This window comes from Chrysoperla carnea, chromosome X (assembly GCF_905475395.1).
Source record: "Chrysoperla carnea chromosome X, inChrCarn1.1, whole genome shotgun sequence".
Classification (NCBI taxonomy): Eukaryota; Metazoa; Arthropoda; class Insecta; order Neuroptera; family Chrysopidae; genus Chrysoperla; species Chrysoperla carnea.
In genome coordinates, this window is record NC_058342.1 from 33,771,663 (window position 1) to 33,784,723 (window position 13,061).

At 29.9% G+C, this 13,061-nt stretch overlaps 2 protein-coding genes across 2 annotated transcripts; one reads left to right on the forward strand and one right to left on the reverse strand.

Moving 5' to 3' along the window:
• Positions 1-1,243: 1,243 nt before the first annotated feature.
• LOC123303072 (proline-rich receptor-like protein kinase PERK2) lies at positions 1,244-7,903 on the reverse strand. The gene is made up of 3 exons (XM_044886172.1): positions 7,860-7,903; positions 1,692-2,177; positions 1,244-1,277 (listed from the first exon to the last, which is right to left on the reverse strand). The coding sequence occupies exons 1-3, from the start codon at positions 7,901-7,903 to the stop codon at positions 1,244-1,246; spliced, it is 564 nt and encodes a 187-aa protein (XP_044742107.1).
• A 2,080-nt stretch (positions 7,904-9,983) lies between these two features.
• On the forward strand, positions 9,984-12,630 carry LOC123303073 (DNA repair protein RAD51 homolog 3-like). Its single transcript, XM_044886173.1, has 7 exons — positions 9,984-10,004; positions 10,179-10,341; positions 10,581-10,681; positions 10,740-10,933; positions 11,173-11,307; positions 11,581-11,772; positions 12,473-12,630. Exons 2-7 carry the CDS (start codon positions 10,220-10,222, stop codon positions 12,560-12,562), a joined length of 834 nt encoding a protein of 277 aa, XP_044742108.1. The 5' UTR covers positions 9,984-10,004; positions 10,179-10,219; the 3' UTR covers positions 12,563-12,630.
• The last annotated feature ends 431 nt before the right edge of the window (positions 12,631-13,061 follow it).

Below are 13,061 nucleotides of genomic sequence, written 5' to 3' on the forward strand. Positions count from 1 at the left end.
ACCTCTATTAGCGAGAAACAGAAATCTCTGTAAGAGAGAGTCGTTTTTCCTTCATGGACCTCCGTAAGTGAGACTGCTACTCATCTATACTTCTATAAGCGACATTCGAGCTTTATTTATTTATATTATTTAGGAGACATATTTACTACATTCGTACTTGCTGTGACTTGTTATTGCTGCGTACCTCTATAAGAGAGAAACGCTACCCATGTATCTGCATTAGCGAGACACTCGGGTTAGTGAGAAACCTCTATAAGCGAGAGTGAGATTGTGCTCCCTTGAATTCTCGCTTATCCAGGTTTGACTGTATTTATAAAGTTTTATTGAAATTTTTAGTATTATCCAATCCTTGCATATCTCCTTAAAGAGAAACGTGATAAATTTTTTTTCAATAATTTTATTATAGAAATTCGCTAAGTTTACGCAACGACTGAATTACGAATTTATGTACTAAATAGATTTATATAGTTTGAATAAACACAGTATTTAGATGTTCATTCAAATAATATACATAAATATCAAATCAATTGACTCAATTATTTCATTTCCTGTATTCACTACTCTAACTTTGACTCAACTGAGTAGTGAGCAGTGAACAGTGAACAGTGAGCTGTGAGCTGTGAGCTGTGGACTATGAGCTTCAACTTCAACAGACTCAACACTGGCAGAGATATAAACACACTAAATCATAAAATATATCTATTATTCAGTTATAGTCTATTTCATGTAACTAGGAAATTCAAATAACTGAGATCTTAAGGTAGTACGACCGCCATGACAATTTTAGACTTAGGGTTGAAATTATATGGATTATTGCGCATTTCTTACGCACATGACTTCAGTTGACAGGTTTAAAGATGATGATTTTTGATAATTCTTTAGAATTTGGATAAAGCAATCCTTATAATTTTTTGAGGAAGATTACATTTAGCTATTTTTTCAAATCTCGATTTTGTTTATTCGTCTGTTCCAACTTGAATAGTAAATGATTTGTAACTTACTGATTTTGAGCCGTCGGTATTTTCCATTTTAAGTGTTAGATATTCGCTAATGTTATCCATTTTCCCTTCTTAGAATACTACTTTAGCTTTTTTTTGTTAGTTAAAATTTGGTTAGTTAAGCTGCGAATGCAAAATATCAATTCGAAAAAAGATTAATTGCATCCAAGCTATATGAAATAAATAATCTAAATTATTCAACACACCTAGTTAATTTCTTTTCAGGATTCCGTACCTATACACAATCATTTAAATACCTCAACACTTTGCATATGTGTACTAACCATTGCATAAATGATTTTTTTAGATTAATTCCTTTTCTTTAGATGAATGTATATATGTTACTTAAAAAGTACAAACTCGTATTATTATTTAGAAAGCGTTTTTACCAGTTTATGGTTACTGGATGGCCTGGCCTATGTTTAATCTGAAATGACTAGAATTCGATCATGAATTTCAGTTAGATTAGTTTTAGCTAGATAAATGTGTTTAGAGGAAATGGTAGTAAATAGTAAAAACGCTTTTTAACTAAAAACGAGTTTTCATTGTAATATATATGTACTGAACCCTTAAAATTTTGTACTAATAAATACACTACGAAACCTTAAGTTAGTAATTGATTGGAATTTTTGTTAGTTAGATTTTCTCGGTTAGTAAGTGTTAGTGAAATTTACGGCAAAAAATTTCACATACCTCAATTTTGCATCAACTTTTTTAGGCGGACTTTTCTGTTTAGGTGGATTTGGTTGTGGAAACGATGCGTCAATTTCTTTCGATAGAAAATCAACGACATCTGAATTCTTAAACTTAGGGGAAGATTTTTTCATATTAAATGCATCATTTTTACCCCGTAAATTAGGACTAGGACTTGAATCACTTTCTGACGATTCTGAACTAAATTTCTTTTCAAAACCAAATGGAGACGGTTTCTTTTTGGGTGGAGGAGGTGGAGACGGTGATAACTGTTTTATGGGACGTGTAGGAGGTGTTTGTGGGATTGGTTGTGGTTTTGAAGGTACCGGAGGTGTCGTAATTGGTTTAGGTGTGGGTGTTACTGGGGGTGGACCAGTTGATTTAGTTTCTGGTACTTTTGGTGTTTCTGGCACGTTTGGTGCAGTCGTTTGAGTATTCGTTGGTGCAATACCTCGATATTGTTGTAAGCGTCTGATAATTGTATCCCTATTAACAAAAAAAAAAAATAAATGTCACAAATTTTTCAATTCAAAAATGTTATATAATCTTCCAGTAATGTCATTAAAGTAAACCATGATGCGATTACGATATGTTAGAATGTGTCATAAAATAGTATATTTCGTTTGCATAAATTGAATAACAATTCAGCCCTTAATTTTAGTTCATAAACTTATACTTTTGAGGAAACTTTGTAAACTTTAAAGAATTATTTAAAGAATTTCATAGTATTCGATCGAATTTCATAGCATTCGATCGACTATTTATTTAAATTTTTATAAGTCATTACAATGCATATGTGTGCCTGCTTTTTCTATGAAAACAACCCGTTGCAAATATCAGAGCCGTAACGAGTTAAAAAATTTAATTTTGACTATCACATCCAAATTTTATCCAATTTTAATAAACCAAGTATGTAATTTTACTAAATTTGGGTCATACTTTTCAAATTTGTGGTCAAAATTAACCTAGCTCTAATAGCTTTTAAGAATATGGAGTCTTTGTCCCGGAATTAAGCACATATGTGATAGCTAGTAAAAAACTGGCCTTACAGCTGAAAAGAATGACCCAAAATTAGTGGGTTACAAAAAAAAATCCAATAAGATCGGTTCAAATTTGCTTAGGTTACCAAAAAAATAAAAATTTTTAACTTTATGACGTCATCAAAATCCAAAAAATTTAATTTTGCTCTATCTTTCCCAAATTTTACTCAATTTTGATAAAACAAGTATGTAATTCTACTAAATTTGGGTCATACTTTTCAAATTTGTCATCAAAGTTAACCTAGCTCTAATAAGTTTCAAGAAGGTGGAGTCCTGGTCCCGGAATTAAGAACATAAGTGATAGCTAGCGAAAAACTGACATCACAGCTAAAAAGAATGACCAAAAAATAGTGGGTTTCAAAAAAAATTGCAATAAGATCGGTTCAAATTCGCTTATGTTATCAAAAAAATTGAATTTTTTAACTTTATGACGTCATCAAAATCCAAAAAATTGAATTTTGCTCTATCACATCCAAATTTTATCCAATTAGCGAAGCGGGTAGGTATCACTCTAGTATTAATATAAACAAAAAAACTTTATCTGTTTTAAGTGTTCAAAAATGAATTTTGATCGATTTTATAAATTTCTACATTAAATTTTATTTTTCTCAAATCGACTATGAAAAATCAAAATTTAATTGTTTAATTGGGGTTATGCCAAATTTTACATAATATTATTTTTTGATTACGTGCAAATATTATTTTTCGTAATTCATGAAAAAAATAATCATTGATTTAAACAGTATATATACTTTTTACAGTTTCATTTGCCAAAAATATTTTTCCTCTTGTGAATTTTACTATTTTTCCGTGAAAAACATATTTTTTTTAAAATAATAATTGATTTTTTCTTGTTGTTCTTATTTTTAAATACATATGAAGAGTCAAGTTCCTGCCAAGTTAATTAACATATTTTTATATTTGAGTAAATAATAATCAAGCCCTATGGTGAATTAGTGGTTATGACAATCGCCAATCCGCATAGTGGACATATACTTTCTTGTTCAAGATAAATGGGTTATGAGTAATTGAAGTGAATTAGAATTACTCAGAGAGTAAAGCGGATATGCCAAATTATGTAAAATGTAAATCCTAGATAGGAATAGCTAATCCTATCTCTATCTCAACTCAATTTGTATTTTAAAGTGATTCGGCTGTTTGAACAAGTACGGTAAATGTTCATTTTTTGCGGTAAAAGATAGTTCACAGTCCCTTGTTCACAACAGACATTTAAATCAAAATAAACATAGTTTTGGGGAAGAGCTCACAAAAATGTTAATTGTACGAAAATTAATCGATGAATGAGTTGCTGCCTCAATTTTTTTAGAGCATTTTTTTACATTTACGTCATATAAATTGCCTAGTTTACAATATTTTTAGAGTTCTTACATTTACGTCATACAAATTGCCTAGTTAACTTCAAATGTGTGAAAATCAAATCTACAATTTTTGTACCTCAATCAAGTTTTAATTGGACCAGATTCTTGATTATTATTGTCTTATCCTAATTTAGAATTATGGCTTTAAGTCAATTTTAAGTTTTTTTTTTTAAACAGGATGTTTCAAAAGAAAGGACATCCGATCTTGACCTAACTCTCGTTAGGGGGTCACCCATAAATTAGGTCATACATTAAATAAATATTACATTGTGTACCAAGGGTAGGGGGATAAAAATATTTTTTTTCCGAACTAAAAAAAGGGGTGTTATAAGTTTGACCGCTATGTTCGTGTGTGTGTCTGTGGCATCGTAGCGCCCAAACGGATGAACCGATTTTAATTTTTTTGGTTTCATTTGAAAGGTAATTTAACGAAGAGTGTTCTTAGTTATGCTTGAAGTGCGAGCTTAGGGTTCCGTTCTCGAAAAATCTAAAAAATTGGCGATGATCTTCAAAATCGATTCAGTTTAGAAAAGGCATGACGTATAATTTTAACATATAAATAATTACTATGGAAATGAATAGTCAAATAAACCTGGCTCAATTTATTTTGAAAAGTGAAATGGTAAAATAATTAAGTAATTCAAAACAATAATTCAAAAGAACAAACTCAACTCAAATATTTCAATTTCCATTAAAATATTTCCAAAAATTTGTCCCAAAAAAAAGGTAGCTCTTTAAGTATCCTTTTCATCTTATCTGATGTCCTTAACCATCACTTTGATATTGATTTAAGAAGGATTGTTATAAGTTTAAAGTGTTTATCTGTGCGTTTGTGTGTTTCTCAGGGGTATTGTAGCCCCTAAACGGTCGAACCGACTTGATTGAGAAAATTTTCCAAAAATCGGTTTACAAGAATTAAATCGCATTTGTCGAAAGTTTTTTAAATTTTGTAAATTTCACTTGTATAACAAAATTATGTTTAAACAACCGCAACATTTGCTATAAAAATAAAAATGTACGTGCTCGATGCTCGGTGCTCGGTCGCGATGCAATCCGATGTTAAATTGTTTACAATTTTTCAGCTGAAAAGTAAAACTTTTCAAGTTTGTTGTTAGGTAGTAAGATTTGGGCGTCTATTTTTAATATTATTTATAGAGACGGCTACTCACAACGACTTGGAATCTCTTAGAGATATTCTTGGAATGCTTGTTTGTGCGTTTTTATTGTGCATTCTATTTTCGATTTCTAATTTATATAAACATATTTACAGCGTGTTTCAAGTAAAATTACCGAAAATTATATACAATGGTCTGTCTACAAAATGTTTTACACTGTGCAAAATTTACCACCAGAGTAAGTAGGCTGGTGAATATGTCGGCAAATTTTAAGAGGCGGCAAACTTAGGCCAAACATTTTTTTATCTAACAGAAATTAAAAAATAACATTATTATACAGGGTGTTCTAATAATTGTCTGCAGAACTTTCGCTTCCTTAATAAGCTGAGAAAAAAAAGAAGAAAATGTTCTTTACCAAATTTGGATCTGAGGCCTAATTTACGAGATAATTAACCTACAATTCTTCAACACTACAATTTAAATTTATGATCTAGTCGATATATTAAAAAATATGGGGGAGGGGGTAGCCGGAAAGTATTGAAAAACTAATGTGTTAAGATTTTCACTAATATTCCTTGACTTGCCATCTTTTCCACCAACTACTAGTACGAATACATACATTTTGCTACCAAGGACTACCTTAAACCGTGGTGTAAAACTTTATATCGATTTGTCGAAGGAAATGGAGCTATTGTTTTTGTACTAATGGTGGAATTTTGGAAAACTTTCTTCAAATGTTCATCGATCCTACCTACTAGATATCAAAAATGACCATCGTTAAAATTTATATATACACATTTGTATCTATACGTTTATGTGTTTGTCAACTCTCTAGCGGTCGAAATTTAAATCTGATTTGAATAAAATTTGGTATCAAGAAGGGTTTTGGTATTTGAAAGGTCAAGTTCGTTAATGAGAAAAATCGACCGGTAAACAAGGGGTTAACCGGAGGTCCACAAAGAAAAATGTGTTATTTTTTCAATCTCTGAGGGAATTCGCTTAGCTTACGCAGCTCGTGGGCTACGAATTTTTATGTAATGTTGTTGAATTTTTTGAATTACTTTTGATTTGAAATGTATATGAGGTAATATCCAATTTTGTGATACCTTGAACACTTTGTACTGTAGACTGTATATTTTTGAAACGACGTTAAGTTAATATACTTATTTCATAATTATCTTACAATAAAAACATTAGAATTTATTGACTTCTGAAAATAGTTTCGTTTTATATCGGTGGGAAAATTTTTACATTGTAGTAACAAAACAACCGCTTTTACTACTACCGTTAACGGTGCGGCGCAAAGCCAAACAACTGCTTAACCCTTTCGCGAGCTTTATTTAGATTATAAGAAAACTTCATGTTTTGAATAAACAAAAATTTTTTGTTAGAATTTTTATTATTTTTTCTAGAAACATTTAGTATGAAGTTTAGAAACTTATTAATCTGTGGCTTTCTAATTAGTTTGAACTGAGAACCGCTTACATTTTTCGACAAATATTTATTTAAAAAAATCTGAAATGTTTATTTTTTGCGATTTTTTTCCAAAAGAAAATTAAAAGTTATAGAACAATTACCCAATCACACAGTCAGTTATTGTGGAAAATGTTTAGGTTGTCCACAAAAAAAAAACAAATTCTTGAAGAACATCGAAAAATCAACATTTTAATATCGAAGCAATACCGGTTTCAAAAAAAAAAAATCTTTATATTCTTTGGGGGCCATAAATTTCACCCAAAATAATTTTGGAGACGTTTTTAGCTATGATCATACTTTGGTCGTCCCAAAAATTCGGTTAGAGGACCAAAAAACAATGAAAAATGGGATATTGATACAACAATACATGTAAGAAGACGCTGAAAAATGCCCGGAGAATTGGCTAGAAATAAATAATATATATCATTTGGACTGATTCTAGATGCCTTGTTTTCTCAACTACATTTTTTGCCTCAAATTGCTAAATTCAAAGTTAGCTTAAGCTCATGATGACAACTCCCGTAAGAAAATATGTCCTTAGGGGGCATAAATTACGAATTTGTTGGTCACCCAGAATAATTTTCGACATGGTTTTTAGCAATGGTCTTACTTTGGCCATCCCAAAATAATTTCCTGATTCAAGTCAAGTATAACGGGTCTTATGGATACCGTCTTGACTAGTAATTCTCAGTGTAATTAAATGCATTGCCCGTTTATATAAAACAAACAATTTAACGTGGCGTATCACGTATAACGAATGTACGTTTATTTTAAAATATTCCTCTTGAAAATTTTGTAAAAAACCACAAACATTTGACTATTTTTTGTTGGCATTACAATATTTCAACTGTTGTACAAAATTGGCACCGCTCCAAACATTTGCCGCTGATAATTTTAATTTATAGAAACGCCGGCCGGCCGGTTCCGTAAACGCGTTACCCATACAATTCGTGTAAAATCGACAATGTTTTATGACTGCTTTTTCAAAACAGCGTATTTATAGAAATAGACAAGTTACAAAAATAAAAAATTCAAAAATTGATTATTTTTTATTTAAAAATTATTATGAAAATTGAAATACGCATGCGTAGTTATTATAAAATTATTAAAATATTCATGAAAAATCATGTGATAATCGAAAAAAAAAATTAAACTTACCGATATTCGTTCCATGCAAATGCCGTGTACCAAATTGTGAACATTTTCGTAAATTTTCAGGGAAAAAACTTTCGAACTAAATTTTAAGTCACACAAAACTAGAAATTTTTTAGAGTCTTGGTTTATTTTTCAATTCGTAAACTCACAGTCATGAATGTACACAATTCGTTTGAATTCATTCAATTATTAAACGCCGTAGATTTGATGGAAAATTGAACGAAACTGGCTGCGAACACGAGGTACTAGAGATGTGTATTTGTATTTAACGTCCGTCTAATACCCACTCGTTTTTTTTTTTGCAAATACACCGAAATAAAAATTTACCTTCTTACATGCAATTTCCAAAAAGTCTCTCTATAAATTTTCAATTTTAAATTCAAATAATTTTAATCAATCTCCAAAAATCCTATAATGAAAATTTTACGATAAGATTATTCGATTTTTAAAAAAAAAATTAAATAAAATTTATCATACGCCCCTATATTATATGCAATTGTCATTACATGAATGTACAAATTACGTATAAAAATAATTCATGCAACAATTACGAAAATTCGAAATCGAATCAGCTGATATTGATTTTTCGCTATGAAAATTTTAAATGTGTGTAATTTAACCTAAAAATTAACTAGAAAGCATCAAATACTTATTCTTAGAAAGCTCGGAAAAATTTATTCGAAAATAATATCACACAAACTTTGAAAATAATTTATCAACACCAAATTTTTATCACAATTCTATTTTTATATAGAAAATAATACGGTTTTTCTCTTCGTAGAAATTTACCTAGAAAATTCAATTCTGAAATGTGTGTTGTGTGTTAGATAATCGAATTCTAAGGATTGTTTCTTTTTGGCATGCGCAATTTTTCATATTTTCATGTTTAAGGAAATGTTTTAATAGGCCAATAAACTCTGATGGTTTTACCTAAAAAGTTTAGCGGAAGCTTTGAAAAATTTGTCCGAATTTCGACGTGGACATATGAAATTTTTGTAATTAACCGGCTCTTTTTTTGGTGTAAATATACAAATTTAAAGAAATTAAAAAATCAATTTTTACTTGGGTTCAAGTTTCAAAAGTTATTACGATATTTCTTGATCGAAATTTAGGGAAAACTCATATGCTAACTTTTTAATAGAAATCTCCGTATTGACTCTTTTTTCGATGAAAATTCACAAATTTTAAGTAAGAAAAATGAATTTTTTTTCATGCAATGCTTTCAATTTTAAATATTTATCTATATTTCTAGTATTACAAATTTGGCGGGATTACATTTTACCAAAATATAAAAAGAATGACATTGAATCCTTAATATTTGAAATAAAATTTATTTGCTAGTTTTTATTTTTTTCGCTTATAAAAGTTATAAGTTATCTATTTTTCGTGACTTTATTCTTCACCAATAAAAAAAATTATAATATATAAAAATTATATTTCAAATTATATTCTTCCCTAAATTTTGAATCGATTTAACTGCCATCTCTCATCGAAAAGACTAACTTAAAAATAAATGTTTATCCAAGAATACATATCCATTAAATTCTTTGCTTAAATATAATTAAATTAAAACCATCCAAGGATTATTATAATTCTGTAATCCTAGCATAAAATATAATAATACACATTTTCTAAAATCATTTCCATTAATTTCATAGGATTTGGAGTGGGGAGAGAAGGTATTGAACATGTGAACATGTCAAGAGCCATGTGATTTATAGTTCCCGCCTAAAATTGTCAACTTTTTGGTACACAAATAATAAACCGAAAATTAGTAATTTTTTCATAAAAAAAATTAATTTTCTTCAATACAATTTTCATTTGATGTTTTTAATCAAAAACTTCGAAAATGGGTTAGTATAAAAATTAAATTTTATATTCATATTTTTGGTTATTTATAATATTCGAAAAACTCTGACATCTGGTATTAAAATTACGTACTAAATATCAATAAATTAAAAGGAGATAGATTTATATGAATAATCGTTTTATCTATCTCTATTTTTATAATAGTTACGAATAAAAGTGAACATCTACATTATCTATAGAGGTTGTATATCAGTAGGAAACATCGAGCAATTCTAAAAGCTAGTTCGTTCTTTATACGCAAGGCGTTTAATTTCAAAAATTGTGCAAAATTTTAAATTGGTAAGATAAAATTTAGAAGATTTCGAAAATTACATTCAATTTAGAAAAAAATAATACAATTATAACTATTTTAAGTCATAATTTTGAAGAATATTTGCAAAATTTTGACTATACCAAAAAAAAAAACAAAAAACTAACAAATATTGTTTATTTCATGGTGTCATCATATCAAAGCTGCGAAATTAGTAATTGAATTAGAAAATCGCTTCGAAATAATGAATACTCACACGTTTAGCACCATGTGCCCTAGCTTAGACGAGTTACTACATCATGGGGTAAAATCCAAAGCAATTACTTTTATAAGTGGAGCTCGTCACTCTGGAAAAACGCAGTTCTGGTACGTATTTTATCACAAACGATTAAAACATACCGCAGTTTTCATATGAAAATTGAATTATCCTCAATATTTCTGCTAATTTTTGCCCTGAATAGTAAAAAAATGTGTTTTTGTAATAAATAATAGAGTTTTCGAATTTCAGAGCCTACTATTTCCAAATTTTTAGTGAGGAACTCAATTTGCATATAAAAATTGCATGGTCCTTTTCGTATTATTTCAAAAATTTTCTTTTTTCATAGCTTACAATTAGCATTTGCGCTTCAATTAGAAGAGGCAACTGAAGCTAAACGGACATTATTCTTATCAGCTCATAGATTATTTCCTATAGATCGTCTAAGAGGTATAAAATATTCGTGGCGCGAAGATTCAAAATTTTAAAAATACTTTTTTATTTTTAGGAATTTCAAATGCAGTATTAAAACATTTAAAATCAAATTTAGATTCGATTTCCGATACTGGTTTAAAAAAGCGCATTACGGAATTTAACGTTGCAAGATCTGCTAAAAATACGATTTTTAGTTATTCATCGCATGCGGATAATCCTATTTTGAATATGACCCACGCATTACCCGAATTAATTCAAGAAAAAAACGTGAGTTTTAATCAATTATCAAATAATTCTTTATGGTAGTGCCTTCATACGAGGGTTAATAATAACCCCTTCAACCTTATCTGTTAAGGCAAAAATTCTTAATTCATAGAAATTAATCGGTCCTTATTGACAATCGGACCTTATATTTTGGACATTTCTAAACAATTTTTGTCTTGTCGAATGGTTTTGACCAAAAATTTGTATCACAGTTCTTTAAACAAAATTTTTTTTTTTTTTAGATCAAGTTAATTATTCTAGATAATATAGAAGATGCAATTTTTAGTGGTTTTTCTGAGAAAGATGACGATTTAATTAACTATTATCCTCGAATATTGAGTCTCTTACATATAATCGCTTATACAAACGATATAGCTGTAAGTTTTAAAGTGCTGACCTTATTTACGATCCTTTAAATTGACAAACTTTGTGAACTCTGGTGGAAAAAGTATTTGAAGAAAGAATAAGGTCTTAGAAAACTCTGAAGAAGTCTTAGAAACTCTCAAAAAGTGTAAAGAACTCGTTATTCAAAGTTATTCAGAGTTCTTAAGATTTTTTCAGAGTTTTCTAACTTACTAAGACTTATTCTGTCTTTAAAAATTTTTTCCACCAGGGAATCTATATACTATTACTAACCTGTTCGTTCTTAGGTTGTTATTACTTCAACAAGAAAAGAATTAAACGCTTCACCAGCTCATCTAAATCTGACAATCAAACTTGAAGAACTTTCAAAGTTTCAAGTTAATTTTTCCCATGTTCACGGTAAAATTTTTCGAGCGGTACTTTATAAATCACCATGCCTTCACGCCATGTCGCCAAATGAATGTAATAAGGACATCATGGTATGCATTTGTTTATTCTTCTAGGTCAAGGTGCCTGAAAAGTACGAAGAAGATGGTCTGTGCGCAGGAATCAAGAGGGGGGGGGGGTTCAATTATTGTTCATCGTGTTAGGTCATAAAGTCAATAAAAACAAAACTTTGTGCGCAACGATCTGTACACCGCGATGTATGATGTGACCACTACACCGTCGAGGCTAGGTCGTTCAGTCAATTTTCAGACATTTTCGATTTAAGGTATGTTTTGAGACGACGCAAAGTTGAAAAGGAGCGATCATTCGAGCGTTCAAACTGTCAGAACGCATCTTTCATTGCAAATATCGAGTGCTTCGAGTAAATTATTCAAAAATCGATCCTATAAATATTTCGGAAACAAATCGACGTACGTAATGTAAACTGAGATCCAGAAATATATTGTGATTGTGATCCAGACTGGCTCAATCTTCAATTGAGCCTTGGTTTCCGCAATTCCATGTCTTATTCATCGTAGATTTCGCTCATGGTTTTGAGAGTTTTCTATACTTCCTCTCCAGCGTTTTCTCTTCTTTCAAACAAATTCGGGGAAGAGGGGGTGTGTGGTAATTCTCCCAAACATCACCCTCCATGCGCACGGGCCTAAAAAGAAGCCATAAAATGTTGCACCTATGTCCTTCACTATCGCCTTAATAAATCACTGATCCTTTAAATTAAAAATTTATTTGTAGATTACAAGACGAGGAATTTATGATTTACCGCAGATACCGCCGAAGAAAGATGATGATTCAGAAACAGCAGAGGAAGCGACTGTAAGTTAAACCTCTGATCTATAGCTGGAGGCAATTTTGGCATGAAGAAAATCAACGCCCTTACACGCCCACGCTTTACTCGCAAGACTGATCTAGTTATAATTATTTTTTGAATTAATTATTTATTCTTTAATTATTTTTTTAAATTGGATTTTCTTGAAAATTCAGTTCAATTAATTTTTCATATAGTTTATAATTTGTTTCTATTTAGATATTTAAGTTCCAATGTTATTAGGTTTCTAAGATTTTCTAATTATATTTCTAAGATTTTCTATTTCTAAGATATTTTTCTAATAAATTTAATTTTCTATAAAAACAATTGTTTCTGTGTTCGAAAAGTATTCATTTCAAGATACCTCAAACATTTTCCTTTCAAAACTAACGCCCGGATATAAAGATATAACTTTTTGGTTTTCGAATCTTTTAACGAGCAAACTTTCACCTTTCCCAGCCGAAAATTGACTGTGTTGAGTCAGGACACTCTCGATTGAACTACCCTCTTCATAAC